Raw genomic sequence first — 21,928 nt, forward strand, 5'->3', positions numbered from 1 at the left:
ATGGGAAGAAAAAAGAAAAAGTTATCTTTCAAGTCTGCTCCTGTAAAAGGATAAGACATTCAGAGCCAGAACAGCTCTGAAAATCCACATGAACAACATCATGGCCACAATAAGAACTTTACCTCTTATCAGAATTTACTTTGTCCTTTCTGTTCTTTGGGGCTGCTTACAGCTGTGTAACCTGGGTTTAGCACAGGCTGCATCTTGATCATTATCAGAGAGAACACATTAAACCAAGTGATTTCCACAGCAGGTTCCAGCAGTGATCCATGCTGCCTGGGCTGTTCTGACACAGCTTGGAAAGAGGGTGAAGGACGAGATGACAGCGTCTGCAGATGCTCCTAAATTATTCAGGCATTTAAAGACAGGGGTTACAATAAAGAACTGCAGAAGGGCCATAAAAAACTGAGTGACTGGGGAGGAGAACAGCCAAGGAAAGTCAATGCAGATAAACCTAAATTGATGCATATGGAGAACAGCATCAGTCTTCCACATAAATGATAGACTGTGAGCTGACGATTGCTGCTCAGAAATCTGGGACTCACTGTGGAGAGTTCTATGAAAATATCAGATCAGTGTACAGTGGGGGTCAACAAAATGCATCAAATGGTAGGAACTAACAGGAAAAGAACAGAGATCTGAAGAGACACCACCATTATTCTTCAGTGTAACTTCATGTGGGATTGTTGCTCTGAGCTTTTCAGCCTTCTGATTGTTTGCATTTTTGTAGTGGAGTTTCTCAGGCATTGTAACATAAACGAAGTGATTGTTTTCACATTCCTCTCTGAGGAGGGACAATTGATGGACTTCTAGTTTGACCAGTAGGGTCAGAGAGGTGGCAACGTCATTCTCCAATCCCTGGTCATTGTGCAGGATCTATATAAATCAAAGTTGAGAAATAAACTTTCTTTTTTTTTCCCTGACTACAGACTGCATGAGGTTGTTTTTTTCGTGTCCTACAGCGACATGGGATTCTTCTCCAGTATCATTCACTACTCTGGTCTTCCCATTTCAAAAAGGGGATAATAGAGATGGAGAAGTATTTCGAGAGAATGAGAAGCCTCCAAAGGAGGAGATAAAAAACTACTATAATTATTAAGCCTGCAAAACTGATGAGGGATATGTAGACTTATGAAGTCCTGAGTGTTGTGGAGAAAGAAGAGATACCAAGTGTCCCAAATGCCTGCTGACACAGGAACCTCCTGTAAAAGCCACAGGTCCAAAGCAACAAAAGAATCATTAAATGGAGAAAATCTCTGGGGCTACTCACTTACATGTGTTCAAAAAGCCAACAAAAAAAAGCCATGAGAAAACAATCCATGTAGAATTATTAAACATGAGACACCACTTCTTTCTCAGAGTTTTCAAGACATAAATTGCCGGAGGCCAAAAAAAGCGTTTTATTGCCCTGTTCTTAATTCTTTCCCAGGTGTCTGCTGCTGCAATGAGACACTGGGGTGGACAGACCACTACAAGTCTGGTGTGGAATGACAATTTCACTTCAATTACATACTTGGAGAAAATATTTCCCCAAAGAATGGTAAGATTTTCTAGGTACATGAGATATCCACACTATCTTTAAATTATGTTAAAAATAATAATAAAAATAATCGTTTCAGTCAGAACTGTATGCTACCCTGCAAACACCATCTTCGCTCTCCAACATCTAGAAATTACCAACACATTATATGAGTCATTAATATCTAAATCAGGATTCAGTGCTGCTAAAGAAAGTCAGGTCAACAAATTTCATGTTATTTTCTCTGCTATCAGTCTTCCTTTTGAAAAGAGAGTGTGTCTCCACCCTCAAAATTCAAAACTTAGTGAACATTCACCTAACAGGAATAGTACTGATTTTAGATGTGAGGAGGAGATCAAATGGGCTGAGAGAGTAACTGATCAGCACAGGATGGATTTTCAACACACAAATAAATGAGGACTTCTAACAACAGAAAACTGGTTACATTAAGGCTGGAAAATCAGTGGTCTGGAACTTGACTCTGGACTTTTTCAGGTACCAATTTTTCTTTCTGAAGAGATCTTCTCCAACGAGTCATCCAGGACAGGTTTTTGGGGGAGAGGGAGTGGGTCTGGGGAAGAATTATTCAGCTCAGCAAAACTTAACATTTAAGGACATCTTCAATTTAAAAATTAGAAATACAAAACCAGTCATCTGAGAGCCTCTTAAAGCCTGAATTTCTTGTGCTCTGCTCAATGCAGAAGGCCTTAGAACGGATGGTTCTGATCTCTAGCTCCAGAGAGTCAGGATCCTCTTCACTTCCTAAGGTGGCAGCTCCTACCCTGAGATCAGCTACACGAAGAGGATATAAAAAAGAGGGTATAAAAATAAAGGACATCTATTTTACCTTAGATTCTAATGTGGATATTCCTGTTTTTTTCTTGAGAAGAGCCTTTTGAAAATGTAATGCAATTACAGATGGACTAAACCAGCTCACCTAGAATCAAGCCCAGTTCTGGCTGGAAAGGAGTCTTCCTCGTCACTTTGTCAACTACTGGCTTAAAGCAATGCTGACTTAAAAATCAGTTCAGGCTCCTCGAGCCATTGCAAATCAAAGAAAGAACAGAGAAAGAATCAAACAACCATATTAATTCTTCAACACAAGGCCTAGGTGACATTTCCTACAGTCTTAGTGCACTTTTCATTTGATACCTCTCAAAAATTTACAGTAATTGCTACAATTTCATTCCTGACTCAAAGGCAATTGACATTTTTTTAATTATCTGCATTGGCAATATGTAAGTTTTACCTAAAACAAGTACCTGTGCAATCTTCACTGGCTTCAGAAGTTTAGCTAATAAGATTATACCAAATTTCTGTAAGATATGGAAGAAGCTGGTTGCTCAATTAAGCTTCTTCTTAGCCTGTTTTGCTTTCCTATGAGGGATAAAACCGATTTCCTTACTTGCTGTGATGACTTGAACCCCTTGGGTTTCTCCTTCTTCATCTCCTTAAAAGACAACACCAGTTTTGAAATGCTAGATTGTGACAAGTGATAATTTCAGGAGCAGATGATCAAGGGAGGCACAATCCCAAGGGATGTCACACTGGTCACCGCAGTTTCCACTGCCAGCCACACATCCCTGAGGGAATGGGGAGGACTTTCCCACGATCAGCAGGACCTAAAGTGCTCAAAGACAGAGCACTGCTCTCACTACCTCCAGTTCTCACAAGCAGAAATTTTTGAACTGTGCCTTTAACATAGAACAAAATTTCGGAACTGATTTTAAGGTTCTGGTTCAAGTGGTAATTCAGGAGAGAACTGATGGGCAAAATCCGAGAGGGGTTAGGTCAGATGTCTGCCCAAGGAAGACAAAATGAAAAAAAAACCCAAACCTACAACTGATTTTGTGTTCCTTAAGAATTGAAATGTAAATGTATACAGAAGTACAGCACAATTTTATTAAAAATTTGTGCTCTTACACAGATTCCCCTTCTAAGGTGGGGAAACAGTATTTGTGGAACCCTCTGGTTAGTCAGGAATAATATTTCATACAAACATAAGAGCACAACACAGTCCTCATAGTTATCAGAACAAACAGATTCTTCAGAAATAAAAAACCACAATGTGAATAAAGAAAACATGATGTGACCTCTCTTAAAGATCCAGTCACCTCTGGAGGTGATGCAGAAGAGAATGGCTGAGATGCTCTGGAGTTCAACACCACTGAGAATTCTGGGTTATTTAATAAACAACGTGAATGGTATCTACAAACACTTCAAGGCGATAAAAGCAAGTGTGGGTGGTGCTGTAAGGGGACTCTTTAAGCTGAAGGACAATGCTGATGTAAGAGTAGCTGAGGCTAAAACGATCAGTAATAAATTTAATCAGGACTAAGAGAAATGGCCTCCCAGCAGCAGTTCTGAAAGCTGCTGGTACAGGGTCTGAAATAGATGCTGTGTCACACAGCGGCACAGTAGAGCAGAGAAGCTGTTCTTCAGCCCAGCACGTCCTTCTCAGTCCAGATACAGAATGAAATAAAGTAATAAATAACCCTCCTTATCCAAGGTAATTTTGACACATTTTCTTTTAAAATCTACATCCACCATCCCTGCCATTGTCATTGGGATACTGCTCCCTGGTGTCGGGGGCTGACTGACACAAAGAGCTTTGAGATGGAAAGGGTCAGCAGAAATAACCAAGAAACACAACTGTCCTGTAAGTGTAATACTCAGGTATCTCCTGATCACATGCAGAGAGGAGGAGTGTCAGAACTCACAAGCCCTGTTAGAAATGCTGTTCACCTTGACCTGAGTTCAAGGAATGATGTAAAAAGTACTGGGTTTTAGATATTATAGGGACCAAAGTAAATCTCTGTAAGATAACAAAGCACTGGCTGGAAAACACAAGCACTAACAAAAACATTTCTCGAGAGTTTCTACCCATTTTCTTTTCAGTATAACTATGGCTTTCCTCTAGAATAAGCAGCACATTTTTTAACAGTCACACAGATTAAAGCTCAATAAGCCAAATGGTGAGCTGAAGTGTTTGGATCACACAGTCCATGAATAGATGAACCCTAAAAAAGGAAAGTTTGGACACGCAGCTGTTTTTAAAGCCTCTGGTTCACTTTTACATTTCCAGTGACCATGTGCTCTTCCCTGCCTTTTCAGGAATTAGCAGCCACAACAGTAGTGAACCTAGAGCCTGAATTCTTCACAATCATGTTATTCTAATTCTAGCCTCAGTTTGCTAATTCCAAAATAAAGTGTGCTTTTAGCTAGTTTTGCCAAGTTCTAAGAGCATAAACAAGATTTAAGGACTAATCAGTGAAATGCCTCTGGTGACCAGTGACAACACCCAGGGACGGGCTGGAGCTGTGCCAGGGAGAGTGAGGCTGGAGAGCAGGGAAAGGTTCTTCCCCCAGAGCGTGCTGGCACTGCCCAGGCTCCCCTGGGAATGGGCACGGCCCCAAGGCTGCCAGAGCTCCAGGAGCCTTTGGACAATGCTCCAAGGATGCACAGGGTGGATGGCTGGGGTGTCTGGGCAGGGCCAGGGGTTGGACTCTGATGGTGCTTGGGGGTCCCTTCCAGCTCAGGACATTCTAGAGATTCTAGGAAATACTAAAATAGGACAAGAAACTCACAATTTATTTCTTTTTCTTAGCATATGTGAGGATTTTAATGCTTTTAATTTCCAGCAAAGAAAGAAATTAGTTGATGACACAAGGAATTAGGAAGTGTGCAGGCACTGAAAAGGTCTATTTTTTCTCTGTTGTTCTCATGAAGCGTCTTAATTGGGATTTTTAAAATGAAAATATCAATGCTGTTTGTTGGGCTGTTTTAAACCACAGATTTTTATGCCATCTTTTTCTACACTGGGGTTCTCTTCACACACAAGTGCTTCACTGCATTTTCCACTGCTCAGAAAATGAAGTGAGGAGTCCAGATTTCTACCAGCTCGGGTTCCTGAAGGGTAATTCGGGTGCAGTGCCTAAATGATGCAAGACAACGACTCCCAGTGTAGAAGGGTGCCACCAGCTGGCAGTGCCACCTGAGCAGGCTGTGAAGCACAACATCTGGACGCTGCAGGAAAAAACGCCGTCCTTTCCTTCATTAAGGAATCACATCAATGCCCAAACCATGGCTTTCACAGCTAAAGAGCTTTAATCCTCCAGCTGTTCATTGCTACAAGCATAGCCAGGAGGTGGGAGCAGGAAAGAGGAGGGATTCCTGCGTGTCTCAAATGTTTCTTTTCCGAGGATGACTGCACCAAGACATCTCAGGCAATTGGTCACAGAAGCAGCGCTGTCATTTCCAAATGAACAAATGTTCAGTGTGAGCACCAGCAGCTGGAACCGTGAGACACAGCACTGAGCACAGGAGAGGTCCAGATAAAATTCTCTTCCATTGCTGTTTAGTGAGGGGTTTGGATGCACACACTTCACTAGAATCAAGGAAAATGGCATTTACACAATAAAGGCTGCAGTATTCCACTGATGAAGGATTCCCTTATCCAAATTTAAAATAATCCAAGAGGTTGTGGATGAGAGAGTAATTGCTCTGTTTTAAGAAAGAAAAATCCTTAGGAGTTGTTTTCATTCACTCCAGAATTGGAGAACAGACAAGAGCTTTGAAAAACATTTTTAAAGGCAGTTTTTCTGCAGCAGATTCAGGTTCTATAACATGAAAAGAGCAGTACGCTAAACCACTTTGCTCCTAATGATTAGGAGAGATTATGAACACATTTGAATAGGAAAAAAATTACTTCAGGTCTCAACTATTCTCTTCCCTAACAGAAGAGCAATTCTTGCTGAAAGCAAATGATAATGCTAATCCAGTTGTATGTAAGCACCAGGTCCATCTCCACGCCACTGTGGAGCTGTGCTCTCGGGCGAGCGATTCTGACCTTGAATCTGATCTTTTTTTACCTCGATTTTCTTTGTACTTGTTTTTGGCTGCACTATCGAAATACTTTCTCAGGATAAAACCTCCTTGACCATTTATTTAGTGTCTATTACTGCTAGAACAGGCAGCTACAGCAATCACATGCAAGAAGAACTGCTATAACTGCTACAAGCAGGATTAAACCCAACTCTTAAACTTAGAAAATATTTATAAGTAAGATTGACAAATTACATTATTGAATTTTCCTCTGGAATATCCAAATAGAAGCATTCAATTGGAGAAGCAGCATGTCATGGGGTATATATAAAGTGAAAAGACTGAACACTTGTGGTTAAAAGAAATTGATCTAATTATTCAGCAGGAGAAAATTCCTTATTTCCTGTGTGACATCAATGAATTCTTTCCAAAGTTATAATTTCTAAATAGTTGTTCTGCTGCTAACTTTGGTTCAAGCCTTCCCTCTCATAGCAACAGGAAATGTAAAGCAGGTGATCCCAAAGCCACCCTTCATAACTAAACTGAACTAAGTTCTTCCCTGAAAACCTTGTCAGCCATCTTCAGCTCTGTGCAAGTACCCTCCTTTTCTTTCTTCTTTAGTTTTAGGATGCGTAAGATGGTATCTGTGCCTCTTTCCCAGAACCTGTTCCTACTATGAGGGCAGCAAACCTTCTGGGTGTTGGCTCGGTTCTTCCTTTCCCTTCCTCACCATCATGTCATAACCTCCCAGATTTCCCATTAGTCATACTGGCCTTGAAAACTGGAATATTAACAAGCCCCCACAGCTGCAAATCAAACATGAAACAGGAAGAAAGGAGGACACATTTCCCTCCCTCCTTTCTACAAGTTTTGATTTGTGTAAGAACGCTCCCCTGGAAAGAGATATTAAAGCACTTTCCTGTTTATAGGTACGTCATTACATACATGCACTCATGTGGAGAGCCACAACCCCATTTTCCACATCAACCACGCTAAACACAGGTTTATTTTGGACACCATAAGGATATGCACTATCTCCTGCCTACACTGCAGTCACCTGCCCTCAAGTTGCACTCAATGATCCTTTGGGTCCCTTCCAACTCAGGAGATGCTATAACTCTGTGAAAATACACACTTGAAAATTTCCCCTTGCTCTGTTCACAGCAGCGTATGGATGGATATTCCTGGGGTGGAACACTTCTCCCATAGGATTTTGTGCCATAGAAGCTGAGTCTCTGAGAATTACTCATTGCTGAGCAACTCAATCAGTAGCTGTTTGCTCTTTCTAGGGAAATGACAAGGAACTCCCCACTGGAGGAACAGCAACAGTCCAGCGATTCTAGTCTGTGTCCCCATTATGGCATGGGTGTGTTAGGAGTTCCAGGTTCAGGACCCTGAGCTTCAGCCTAAGTTATTTCTGGGAGTATCCTTTGAACTCAAAGGTGGCATTTCGGATTCCACGCTGTGTGCTCTCATGTGAGCGGGGTTTGAACTGGAGCCAACTCGTGGAGGTCAGTGTAAGTCAACTCTAAGCTCATCTCACTGCATCAGTGCTTTACCTACAGGTTTACTTGTTTAGGTAAACTTTGTGGCCAGGCCAAAGACAGATGTTCCCCACATTAGAGAAGATTTCTGTTCTCTCTCTATCACAAACACATTTGATACCAATCAATCACGTTTTATACAAACAAACCCAGACACAAAATAGACATGCTGTGAAATGAAACTGAATTGTTTCCCTAACAGCAATTACAGGAAGACATATAAATCTTTCAACTGCATCCCTTGTTCCACAAGCTTTATGCTATGATTAAGTTTAATAAAAATATATCTGTCGTAAGTACAATTCTGAAGACACCTCTACCCAAATGGATATTTCTCCTTCATCCCCTTCTCCAGAAGTCCCACTATTATTGTTCCTTTAGGCATGTTATTACGATAATCAGTATTTTAGTTTAATATAACAAAATAAGTTCAAAAAATTTACCTTTAAAAGAGCCAAAGCCACATGGAAGATGATGTTCATACCCTGAAAATAAGAAGAAAGAGACTTCAATCAGTCCCAGCACACAAACCTCTTTTCAGACTTAATCATTATGCGGCATCAAAACTCCACGCTGTAAGTCCCTAGGGAACACTTCGCTTTTCCTGCTACACTTGGAATTTTCTCATTAAAGCCCCAAGGCGGTTTCCAAACTCCCTTGCTGGGGGAAGATGGTGATTCTTTGGGGCTTTGGGAAACCTCAGTGACTCAGGTGCTATGGATGTGACAGCCTGTCCCTCCCACTGTTTCAGTGCCTGGCAATGCTGGCTTCCATGAACAGTGCAGGACACTGTCATGAGCCGGGCATCAACAAAACCTAATCAATGTTCTGGGCAAGAGGATTTTTGTCAAGTAACCAAGCTTAGCTGTGATGTATCAGGTACAACCTTTCATACTCAAGCTGTAAAAAAATCCCCAAACAGAACAAAGACAACCCCACAGGTACACAAGACACCTTTTTTTACTGTGTTTAACCAAAAGTCAAAACTATTTCAAAGCTAAACAAGCCGCCATCTGTATCCAGTAGTTGCTTGCTGGTTTGCAAAAGCTGGAAATACAAACGTAGAGAAATGCATTCAGTGAGAAATACAAGGACAATAGGCATTTACTTGAAGATTAAAGAAAGTCTGCAGCCCACATATGTTGATAATTTAATATTATAAACAGCTTTTGTCTTCATCCAAATATGAAAAATACTATATGCAGTTCTCATTTGCTGTACCATGTACTCTGTGTTCAGACTGTTTACCTTGATTATATTTTCCAAATCTTCTTGCCTTGTTTAATGGCATGATAAATCTTTTCTTACAATGGCTCCCAGAGCTGGTATCTAGATACATTTCAGCAGATTTGCACACAGGTAATACTGCAGTTATATTGCTGTGGGATGACAACAAGATTTTTGACAAGGCAGCGTTCTCCAAGCAATTTCTGCTTCTGCCACTGAATGTGATTCCAGTTCTCTTCCTGAAAGTGTGAGACCATGTTTCTATAAAAATCACCTTTAAAAAAACATGCTGATACTTCACAGAAACTTTCTTGGGATTAAATTGTATTTTTAACGTAGGTAGTTCAGTGCCTTGAAGGGATTGTACCGTTAATGAGTCCTGGAAATGCTGCAACATCCGACATAATGAATATTGCAACACCAAATTACTTTGCAATTCACTGCATTATCATTGATAACAAACTGGGTTTCCCCACTAGAGGTCACAATTGCAGCAGGACTGAATCTTGCTTCATCACTCAGAAACCCTTCTTCCAAACGGGGTAACAATTTCAAGTTGTTTGGCTTTATGTACATTTTTTAATTGAGAAATGTGGAAAAAATAGAAGTCCGGCTGTGACTTTCAGTCATGACACTGATAATACCAGAGCTCCAGCAGTAGTGAAGTAAATTCATAGTACTTTCAGGTTTATTTCAAATGTTAATCTGAAGTCAACACTTAATTCCACACACTCATGCCATTCACAGCTTTTGCTTTCTAGCAGAGAGGACTGACAAACAAACAATCTGTAAAATGAGAGAAATATCAACAAGCTATCACAAACGTTTTGTTCTTAAGCTGATCAGATTTTGTTACGATATAAGCAAGATTACTGCATGTAAACAGTTGGACTACTGAGGAATTAGTGTTCTGTGTATTTTCTGGCACAACCACAAAGAAATATACACTGGTTTTCATTTATTTTCTAAACTTTTTTTTTTTTTCCTGATCTGCCTGAAACTAACACTGTTCCTGAATTCAAATGAATCAAACTCTCTCGTGGTACTCCTCTGATACCATCACTCTTCACATGGACAGCAACTGCAGCACAAACAGGTTTTTACCTGCCTTGAAAATCCCCATCTCTTTTTTAAGCCCCACCAGGCAAGGGGCAGCTCACAAACCTGCTCCTGTTATTCAGGTAACTTGTTCAGGGCTCAAGCACCCTAAAATCAGAACATGAAAGGACTTAAAATCTCCCTATCCAACTGTCCTGAGCAGCACTCTGCTACTCGCAGCAACAACAACAAAAAGATGCATTAAGTTCTGGCCTTTATGTTTTTTGGATTCTGTGCTGCCCAGGTGTTACTCTGGTTTTTCTGAGTTTTTTTTAAGGCCTTTTTGAATTTCGTAAATGGAGTCAGATCTTTTAGTTACCGTAGAATATTAGAGCAGTTTTCTACCTTTTCCCACAGATGTAACATAAACAAATCCTTTGTTTTTCATTCTCTGTCCTTTGTTTGCGTATTTCTAACCTGAAAACAATTGTAACTGACAATTGGTCTGGCCACTGAGGCTGAGGGGTGGAAACCCCAAAAAGCCAATCTTCTGCTAGACCCACAAATGTATAAAAAGCAAGAAATAAACAAAGGGGTTCTCTTCTCTCTGCTCTCTCAGCTGGGAGCTGGTTCGGAAGGACCTCTGCGAAAATCTCTTGTCTGCGTGTGAGTGCTTTGTGTGTCTCGGTGACACCCAGGGGTGCAGTTCTGAGCCTCACATTAAGCGTCAGGCAGCTCTCTTCACAGAGCGGGGACACAAATCCTTTTCCTGCTGAAGACCAAGGAAAACTTCCAGGCCCAAAAGCACAAACAACAGTGCACTGAAGGGAGGAACAAGAAGGATGGGACCTCACAACCTGAAGCTGTAATTGGACAATTAAACTCCAATATGCAGATGGACCAAAACTTAATGAAGCGTGAGACCTCATGACCCGCTATCCATTTTGTGACCATTCTTAGTCCACCTTGGGTGTAGCCCTGGTCAGACTCTCGTCCTGCCCAAGGTGGATCCTAAAGGCTTTTCAATAAATACCTACTTTATTCTCTGGCTCTGTCCAGTCTCTGTTCCAGGCCAGCCCTCCTGAGGCATCACAAACACCTGCAGGCTCCTCTCTGCTCCCAGGCAGAGGGAAATCCCGAATGGATGCAGTGCTGCAGAGCTGAGGCATCAACTGCTGCAGCTCCATGCTGAGCCCGGAGCACCCGTGCAGCCACTGCACCCAGCTGCTGAGCGGATCGGGAGCGAATGCTCTACATTTCAAAGCACTGAAACATCTTCCCCACGTTTGAACAACGCTCTCAGTAACCCCTGATTTGCCTGCTGGACTTACTTGTGCTAATTGGTGCGAGGTCTGTTCTTCCACAGCCAAGTTTAATGATCGTGGTTATGAAAAAAGAGGCTCGGCTCATTTTGCCACAATCTCTTATTTAAAACTCTACTTAATTTACCACACAATGATTTATAAGCTTCAGCTTAAACTTCTTCAGCTATTTTAGAAGAAAGACCAAAAATACTGAAGCGCACCAGACATATAAATCATTGGGAGCAATATCCCTCCAGCAATTTTATAATGGAATTATGGAAGTACATACAAATCATCCGTGAGGGGGAGAGGGAAGGGAGCCCATATGAAATGAGCGTTTGATAATTACTTTTTAAAACCAAAGGTCATATGCTTAACTAGGCATTTTGAAATAATGTCTTGGGGATGGTTTTATCCCGTATCTGGTTTGTTGTTAGGTTTTTTGTTTGTTTTTGTTTTATGTCTGGAATAGTCACTGCCTCTTTCAAACCAATACACTGTAATATCATGCAGATCTCACTCTGAGATTTAAAAGATTAGCATGTGGGAAAATTGTTCATAATTACCTAACATTTTAAAATATAGAACAGTCAAAAGTAAAATTGTATACTTTTAAACAAGAACTTGTAAGAGCACAGGAATGGTGGGGGGCTTCTCATCATGTATCACAGAGTCAGGTATTATTTAAGGACCCTCTTGTGCAGAAGCCTAGAGAACTTTAAGAGAGCTCATGAAACCCAGGAGTTCTGGAGAAGGAACAAGCCCAACTGAGAGAAATAAAGTGGTAAGGTAAGGGTCAGCAAAGGGAGAATGTTGGAGTTTGTAGCATATTTGAACCCCCTTACAGCTCCTGCTGACTGCCCCAGTGGCCATCCACGCTTTACAGACGTGCTCTCCTTTACAGGACTACTTACTCCAGAAGAAAGAGCATCGTTTAGCAAAGAGCCCTTCGTACCTACTGGTACTGGGATGAACACCCACCATGCAGGAAGACCTCATTTAATTCATAAAGACTGTGCTGCACAGAAACATCTGCTTCTTTGACCTGCATGTCAAACAACCTGGGATTTCCAACCACAACTGGAGCTGATGTTCTCACAGGCAAACCAGTGAAACTCTCTCACGTGCACTGAAATGAAGACTGGCTGAAAGCAAACAAAAATTTTATGATGGTAACTCTACTTTAGTGAGAGGTTTTCCCAGTTCCTTAACTCCCTCCAAAGCCAAGATTCCTTCTGCATAGAAGATAGAATTCTTCTGCATCTGCAGATAGAAGCCTCTCTGAGGATGCTTTGAGTCCCTCTGCACTCTGAAATAAGATGGCTTTTGAAAGGACCTGAAAAGAAGGCTGGGAGCAAGGAACAGACTGAGACTGGTAAAGATGCGATTCTGTGTTTGCATTCAGCGAGATCTCTGTGACAGAAAGGCTGCCTGTGGCTTCCTGCTGAAGGGAGGAGGCAGATTTATTCATCTGACCCAGCAAATCTGCCCAGAGGCCGGAAAAAAGGAAGTCAAGGGGTGGCAAACCAATACTTGCTACAAGCAAAATTCAACAGCCGAGCACAGAGCTGAGTGAGGCCAAACAATTTAGTCGTGTATAGCTGGACAACATTTGCACTGGGGATGACTTTAGAATTTCTCTCCTGTTTTAAAGCTTCTGTTTAATGATTGAAGCCTCAAGAGAAGACAGGCTATATTCAGTATTAGCATCACCCTCTCAAGCCCAGATGCTCTGACAGACCTTCCTCTGGTTACACAGCAATACCCTTGGCACCTTCTTCACCAACAAAAGGAAGTAAATCTCTCTCTCTCAAAAAAAAGGAAAATTAATTCATCGGCATTCTTATTTGTGTTTTTTTCCCCTAGATACGCATGACATGTAAAAAGAAACAGCAAAGGTACTGATAAAATATTTCTAAAGTTCAGCATCAGGTAGAAAGACAGATACAAGAGTCAGCTAAGCACCTCCTTAAGGGCTGAGAAGTCTCAAGCCCCACATGGACATGAACCTCTTCCAGCTTTCTAATAACTGAATTTGCCTTTCTTTAAAGGGAGACGAGCTATTAAACTGACATTAACTTGACATTGTTACATAATTCCAAAGTGTTTCATAATTATGTGTTCAGCTGCACAGTCTTTCAAAGGAGCTACAGAGGGTAATTGGGGTTACAGACTCTAAAGGAGAATTAAAATTCTACTTATGGTTTGGATGGGTTCCAACAAACAATTACTGGGCAACTCTAATATGTTGAGAACACACAATAAACTTTAGGAATGTCACAAATGTCTTTGTTTTGTTGACAAGACAAATATATGGTCTGAAGCTCCAACTCTGTAAGCAGGGCAGCCTTGGAACGTGCTCTGCAGAGGCATGCACGTTAATTAACATCTTTTAGGCAGAGTTTGTGTAGCTTGTACATTTATTCAAGTTCAGTGACAAGATGACTAAAGAAAAAAAAAGGTTAAAACTCTTGTTCAAATAAGGCACAACACGAATTAGCAGGTTTTGTGTAAACAACAGATACAGCTTTTTTAGTAAAGGAAAAGATCAAACAAAAAACAGATTGCTGAGAGATCTTACTGCTAACCTATGAACTCAGACTGGGCTTCCCCCAGTATACACTGTCTGTACAATAATCCCACCAGGAAATGCTACAACACAGGAAAGGAGAAAACACAGAAATCTTCCTCCTGATCCTATGTTTCCTTGAAAAATACCCCCAATTAAAACCAGTTGACTGAACTATTAGAGAAGCAGGTACCAAAGAGATGGCAAAAACGACACCAGGGGATTCTGTATTGATTTGTGTCACTTTTCTGTATTTTGCAGCATGAAACAGCACACAATAAATACCAGGCAACCATGAACCTGCATTAGTATGATTTCACATAAAGTTTTGTTTGGTTCGTTGCTTTTAATTAAAATAAATGGGATTTAGGAGTGAATATTTGCATGTTTTGGGTGGTTTTCGTGTCATTTGCTGCTGAGGTGTTGCTATGGCTGAATGAAGGTACAGGCTGCTGTGAGATTAACATTTTTTTCCTCTTCAACTTCTGTGACTGTTTGCAAATAATCAAAACTACAGCCACAAAATCAAACTGCTCCCTTGCATGAGGTATTTCCGCAGTGACACAGTCCTAATTCACCAGCAACTGATTATGGGCTAGCAGCATTTGTCAACCAACCACACACTAACTCTACTTTTCTGGTTTGCAAAGCTTTAAATTGCAGGGGTTTAAGACATTTCTATCCCCTTTCCCAAAACTGATTAATACAGGGAACAGAGAAAGGGGCTAAATCCACACTAGGCACCGAGGGTATTATCACACACAAAAAGAAGAAAAGAGGTCTCATCTCTTTAGGTGAGACAGGACCTCCAGCTCTGGTATAGAAACAGGCAATGGCTGTTAGATGTGCTCAGAGGAGAAGGAACCCTCCAGATCCCAGTCTTCAGGAGAGCAGACAAGGTGAGGGGCTCAGAACATCTCTTGACAGAGCTGTGCCTCGCTTCCCCTCTACCTGTGCTCACACACCACAAAGAAAAATACCTGCCCACACTAAATCAACATCTGCCCCCCTGCCCTCCCTCTGATCTTCTCCCCGGTGCTGTTCCTCATCCCCTCCCTTTCCCTGCCACAACACAGCCCTGGCCCTCATCCCTCTGAACGGTGACACTGGTCCTCCCTTTCAAACGAGGAGTCAAGTGCAAAGTTCACATTTTGATTTTACGTATTTAGAAAATTCGTACCAGCCTCAGATTCCAAGCACTAAGCAATGGAAAGTGTTTCGGCACAGGCAGACTGCACTACCCTCTTCTTTAAAAACATTTCCCAAATTACCTCAGCTTCCTGGATTTGCTCACAGAATATCCCTCTCCCATTTATGATACCTTCCTTCAGTTGTTTCCAAAGTGTTTTTGAAGCCTGCCAAGTCTGTTTAGGATATGCTGCTATTCCAGTACAGCAGATGGCACTAGTGTTAAGTAAGCATTATGGAAATTTACTGTATTCCTAGAAAAAACAACCAAGTGAACATCAGCTACCAGGTGGCCAAAGTATTTCATGAGCAATGTTTTGGGAAAGTAATTCAGAGACAGTGTGCACGTGGCCTTAGATGTGTCACCCCTCTGAGGCCCAAATGAGGTCATTCAAACCTGACACTCATCCTTGGTTCCTTTTTCACCTACATCTTAGAACGTTTTCTGAAACAGAAGCAGCCTTTAGGACCACAAAGTTTACCAACATCACCCAAAAGGTACCTTCTGTTCTCATGAGTTATCTTGGACTGCAGACTGTTGTGAGACTGTTCTTCCTTTGCTCACGCTGAGCATTTATCATCAGCCTTTTTATTTTGGGGATAAACAAGCAGCAGCCATGACTGGAAGATACATAAATTATGGATGCTCACAGGAACACCTGGACAACCCTAAGTCAAGGGTTATGCTAAACCCTCTCCTAGAACCTCTCAGATTAAAAATGAGGTTTAATTAATGTCTCTATTAAAACACTTTTCTCCTTAGTCCAAGCCTGAATTATTATAAATTCTGTTAGAATGTTTTGTGTCCCCTGTCCCCACAGCAATACAGAACGCGGTATTACACACCTCCAGCACTTCTGCTGTTGACTGAATTTTACATTGTAAAATATGCACTTTGAAAAGAACTTTAAATTGCTTATCTTTATAATCTGAATGTTTTAAACACACACATCCAAAAGCTTTAAGAAGTTCTTCATGCAGCACACACACAATCAAATCCTACACCCTTCTTTCCTTCTTTTTATGTTAATTTCTATTCTAGAGCTGAAAAGCCCCCACAGTAGATTCCAGCTGTAGATCATCAGATGAATTAGGCTAAAATTACTTTTCCTTTGGATTTAAATAACTCGTCTAACTACATGAAAGCCAAACATCTGGCTTTAGTAAACCTGAGGTTATCTCTACTGCAGACCTCCCACTTCTGCAACAAAAAAGATCATGATAGCTGACGTGTCAACAGATCCTTGAATGCAGCAAATCAGCATTTCTCCATTACCACTGGACATCCACATTCAAATTCTAGTCATCCACCTGGAGTCTGAGAAAACCTATTCTCCTTCTTCTAAATTCATTAAAAACTAATTATGGCAGTCTGGGAAAGAAATCCTTTCCAGTCTCTTTACATGAAATAGAGTGGCTGATAAGGACATCAGCAAGACTCAGCTCTCCAGCAGGCCTGATGCAAAGGGATTGGGCAGGAGGAAAGACACAGCCTAAATGCCAAATTTATTTGCTAGTATTCCTAAAAGGAAAACAAACAGACGGCTCCTGGCCTTTTCCAGCTAACATGTATGACCTTGACTTCACTCTGGTAAATAATACTGAAATAACGCAGACAGCTCCAGCAGATCTATGCCTACCTAGATTTTAAGCTTGTAATATGCTGTTACTATAAGAGATTTTATTTCTAGCAAGTCCATTCTCCTGTTTCGTAAGATTTCCTAAAATATTCATAACTGGAAGGGTTAACAAATGTAGGCAACATGGCAATAAAAGTAAGTCCAAAAAGTTCAATTTTTCTTTCCCTATAGATCCACAAAAGATAAACAGCCGTGCACAATCTTTTATTTAATTCACATTTCATCTCAGCACAGATTTACAGAGGAAGTGGGCTTGTTCTTGTCTCGATTCCTGAGGAAGTTTAATAAATTGAAATGTTAATCTGTTCCTTCTCAACTCTGCTGAAGGCATCACAGAAGTATCTGACAGCGACAGATAAAAAATAGCCGGCTCTCACGGTCCCTCCTCCTCCGTCGGCGGCGGCGCGGTGCCGGCCAGCGCTGAGCGGTACCATACGGCGTTTCCTGGCACATCCATCCCCAGCAAGACACACACGAGACACAAATCCAATCCTCAGCATCAGTACTTGTAATGCTGCTCTCATGTGCAGTGTTCATTCCCAGTGCTCCCAGGAACCGCATCTCCGCGACGCGGTGCCACGTGTGAACTATGGGGAAGCGCTCGCTTAGCAGCACTGCGGTGCTCACAGTTTAGAAGATGTTTAGAGATGCCCATCAGCCTTCATTATAACGGACAATCTCTCAAAATCCATTCTAAAAAATGTTTTATGCAATATTCTGAAAGCAACAGTTGATAAATAAAGGAGGCCAAGGAGTGATGGTATCCTAGCCTTCAATTCCCCCTCCCTGCACTGTGCTGTGGGTTCCTGTGAAAGGCACTTTCCCTTCTCTGCTCTTAGCTATGTTAGTAAACATTAAATCATTTCATATTCAATACGGAAAATCAGCTGCATCCCTTTGCATCCAGTACTGATGCAGTCAGAATGGCAGCTCAGGAGTCGAGCTGTTCATTTAGTAGTCAAATTACAGAATCAAATGAAGCATTATGGCACTACAATAAACAACTATCTGTGCCAGCCCAGGAAGGGCAGCGTGCAGGAGAGGTTTTTGCATGTTCCCTAGAAGGAGAGAAGTATTATCCAGAAGTATTTTATATCCCCCAAAAAGTGAACACAAAAATAGCCAGCTCAACCTAAAAGGTTACCTAGAGTGTTTCAAAATTTTCTGCTAATAATGGAATGACAGCTTGAGCTCTGCACCTCCTTTAGTTCTGGCAGTACTGTACCTGTCACAAAAGGTTAAAGAATTTTTTTTTTTAAGCAGAAAAAAAACCATGACAATTTTAAAAACGCTTATGGATTATATGCCAACTGATTTGGGTTGTTTTTCTCTTCTAAATGCCTACTGAAGGTCATTTACTTAGTGTTTTTAGAACAAATATTTTCATTTTTAATCGAATCACTTGAAATGCAGAATGAAGAGAAATGTCAACTGTTTGCTATTCCGTAGCACAGCCGAGGTGCAGCTGTTGCACTGGGGACAGCTCTGAGTGACAAGAGCTTTACCTAGATGAATTGCTATTTCTGAGCAGGACTTTAAATAAATAATTTAAAAGAGAACAAAAAGAGACAGCAAAACAGAGCAGGCTTCTGAAGTGTTCAATAACACCGTGTCATACTGACAGATAAGACTGACAAGTCCAAATACAACTCTGTGTTTCCTCAACAAAAATGTTCTTCAATGCAAACAGAAATAGCAAAAGGGAAAAGACAAATGAAGCAGCTGCGACAGGCAGCTCAAAGGAACGCTTCCAGGCTCCAAGCCACACAGTTTGCTGTAATCACATTAAAACTTTCACCTGGATCAATAGGTTTGTGTTTTTATTACAAGCAGCTGAGCCTTTTAAGAGGTACCATGGCACTGTGGTGGTGTACCTGCCTGGAAGCCCAAAATTCTCTTCAAGATTCTGTCACAGGGAAGAAAAAGAATTCCAAAATATTTTGTTTCTACATGGGGATGGGTGACAGATTCTGCCCCAGAACTACTCAGGCAATATTCTAAGACCCCTGGAAATTGAAGTAATTTGGAGGGTTTATTCATATTTTCAATGGCCTGGTGACAACTAATAAATAAAAAAAATACAGGATGCTAAGAAGACAACAGAACAAAACAACTGAGTCACACAGAAGCCATGGCAAACCCCAGATTTGCACGAATTTACATAAAACTGCTCTGAAGCAATATTTCACGTGAGAATGATGAGAAGACCTTGACTGTACTGACACTCGCTCTGATGGGATTTTAAAAATTTCTCCATAAAACTTAATTCCCACCATGACTAACTCCTTTTCCATATTCTGCCCAGGAGTTCCATCCTCAGCTTGTGCCACTGCTGTGCAGGCAGGGGAAGGGAATGTGCCTCTCTGGTTAGCTGGGAAATTGCAGCACTTCCAACAGGTCTTTTTCCTCTCTGGATTGAAAGTTGAGTATCTGTAAGGACTGATTTCACTCTTCCAGCCACAATCAAAAACCCAAGCCAATACAAAACCTCTTGCTTGACATGGAATCACTGAATGGTTGGGGCTGGAAGGTGCCTCTAGAGATCAGCTATCCCAAGACACAAATTGTTCACCCATAATTCAAATATTTTCAAGGCAACCAGAGAGGCTCCCTTAAAATTATTAGTTGGCAGGATGCATTCAGCAATGATTTTAAATGGTTTTCTTCCCTTAATTTTTTTCTTTCCTGTAAGAGTTGCAAAGAATGTGAACGTTTTGTAACCACAGACAGGACAAGGATGTGGAGAAAGCACAAGTCAGGAACTTGAAGGGTATTTAAAATTCATCTGTGTCTATAACAAATTAAGGAAAAGGCTGGAAGCTTGTTTGTGAGAACTTTAGACAATTCACTTCAAAGGCTTCTTGCTTCTCTGGGGATGTTTTCTGCAGAATATGTTTCAGTGTAAGCAGCTGTCACAGTGTTTCCTCCTTCCATTTGCCAGAATTAGCATCATGCTGGTTGTTCAGAGATAAAGTAAGGAACAATTTAATGCAGAAAAAAATTATGTTTTGATTTCCCCCATAACTCCTTCCAGAGGCTGACTGAACGCACAGCCTCAGTCCTCTGTCAAGTAACGGCTTCTTCCTGCTTCTGCCTGTGGCCATACGCCTACAGAACTGACTTGCTGTCTACAAAGAGGGACAAACAGATTTTTATTTTAATATAACTTTAATCTATGCCCCTCACACAAATTCTCAGAACTGCCTGTTACTTGAGAATGGCTGACTCCTGGATCTCAGGAGCATTTTTCGGATAGCCCACAGTGGTGCCCCAGGACGATGTCTCCACACTGCCCCACTCTTCCTCAAGATGTCTGCATGGATCTTCTCACTTGAAATAAATTTCCTTACTCTTTCTGGTTTATTTTCAGCTGTAGTAAAGGAGACTCCTTTAGCTGTGTGTGATTATCCTCCACAAACACCAACAAGTTTCCCTTTCCCGAACATGTTCTAATGTCGCACTCTCTTGCTTTCTCCTTGGATTTCTACCTTCTTTCCCACCTTAATTGCTTCGGACACACTGAGATAAACATGGCCAATATTACCCTACCCTGCTTAGATAATTGGGCACTAATGTGCAGAGCAAGAAATAGTCTCAAGAGCTGAATCCTGCTAAGGCACGTGCAGCAAGCCTGAGGATTCTCAGAGAAAATACTTCACAATAAAAATTAAAAAACGAACTAAAGTCAACAGTGGTTCATACTCATGAAGTCTTCACCGTTTAAAACTATCAAACTTTATCTCACCTAATTTTATAGATAGATATTTTATCTATCTATTTATTTTCATGTTTGTGACCCTTTGAAATTGGAGAGGAAATCGGTGACAGGTTTAAAAGCAGGTGTAACGCCACGGATGCTCTGACTTCCCATTTACCAAAGGAAGGATAGGTATTTTACCAAAATAAATATTCTAGATTACCAACCTATTCTGACTGGCTTGTAGAAGAAAGCGTCGATATATCTACAGCACGCACACACCATTTTGTATCTGGAGTAGAGTGCTCCTAGTTGGAATAGAAGGGAAAAAAACCAAAAGGAAGGAGCTTCCTTCAGTTGTGTGCTTGGCCCTTCTCACTCTTTGTTTAATAGCAGGCCACCACGGCAGCATGCAGCACCATTTCTGTCTGTGGGCACTCTGAATCACGCCACTTGGAGAGCTTTCCTTCCTAAGCGTCTTCAAGAAATTACAATTCCCAACTCTGAGTGATCATTCAACAAATTAAATGAAAAACAGGTTTGTGCACTGGATGTTCTTAATTAAACCCCTCCGCAAAAAATGAGGCAATCTGCAGTTCTAATTTTAAAACCAAGCCAGTGTTACACTGAACATCTTCTGTTCCATATAACCACGGTTTCTACATAACTTAGTTATATACATTTTATAATTAAGCAGGAAAGGACTTAAACAAAATGAAATAAAACAAGAAGAAACATTGATGGAGTGGAGAATTTCTGATTTGATTTTTTTTACCTCACAAAGTAGTAAGTCAATGATGTGGAAGACCATGCAGAGTGGAAACTTGGCAGTAAAAAGAGTGAGGAACCACTGGGATGCATACATGTGAGCTTCCAAATTGAGGTCTGAGAAATGGCTGTGCAAGTCTGGTAACTGCTCCTGGAATAAAGGAAGGAAATAAATGTTTCAGTATTACTCATTAATTTGAGCTCTTCATCCATACTTCCAGTAAGGACCAGGGTTGCTAAATACCATAAAACACAACAAAATGAAAGCCTGGCTTCTTCTGAGCAATGAAGATGTTTCTTGATAAATTTCAGTGCCCATGATTACAGTTTCTAGTAAGATACCCACAGTGGATTCTATCACAGTATCGAAGAACATACTGAGACTGTACTGAGAAATTACAGAATCCTCCACAGTTGAAAGGCAGAGCAGTTGTAAAATCTGTCATGATGTAGATTTTTAAGTCATTACTTTGCTGTGTCTTGCTATAAATGCTTCTGCCACAAAAACCAATGGCTACTGGAGCCAGATCACTTTGCAGAGCTTGAAAGCAACAGAGCACACAAGTGCATCAGACCATTTCTGTAACTAGGAGCACATACAAGCAACACA

General features: G+C 41.1%; 1 protein-coding gene across 5 annotated transcripts in view; it reads right to left on the minus strand.

Annotated features, from left to right (window-relative positions):
• Window positions 1–21,928, minus strand: part of RABGAP1L (RAB GTPase activating protein 1 like) — a 214,774-nt gene that overhangs the window by 66,234 nt on the left and 126,612 nt on the right. For all 5 annotated transcript variants that reach the window (XM_040073100.2, XM_058421780.1, XM_058421779.1 and 2 more), the window contains 2 exons: window positions 21,326–21,469; window positions 8,331–8,372 (listed from right to left, as the gene is read on the minus strand). In XM_040073100.2, the coding sequence (XP_039929034.1) occupies window positions 8,331–8,372; window positions 21,326–21,469 (186 nt within the window). The remainder of the gene's footprint in view (window positions 1–8,330; window positions 8,373–21,325; window positions 21,470–21,928) is intronic.

This window comes from Hirundo rustica, chromosome 9 (assembly GCF_015227805.2).
Source record: "Hirundo rustica isolate bHirRus1 chromosome 9, bHirRus1.pri.v3, whole genome shotgun sequence".
Classification (NCBI taxonomy): domain Eukaryota; kingdom Metazoa; phylum Chordata; class Aves; order Passeriformes; family Hirundinidae; genus Hirundo; species Hirundo rustica.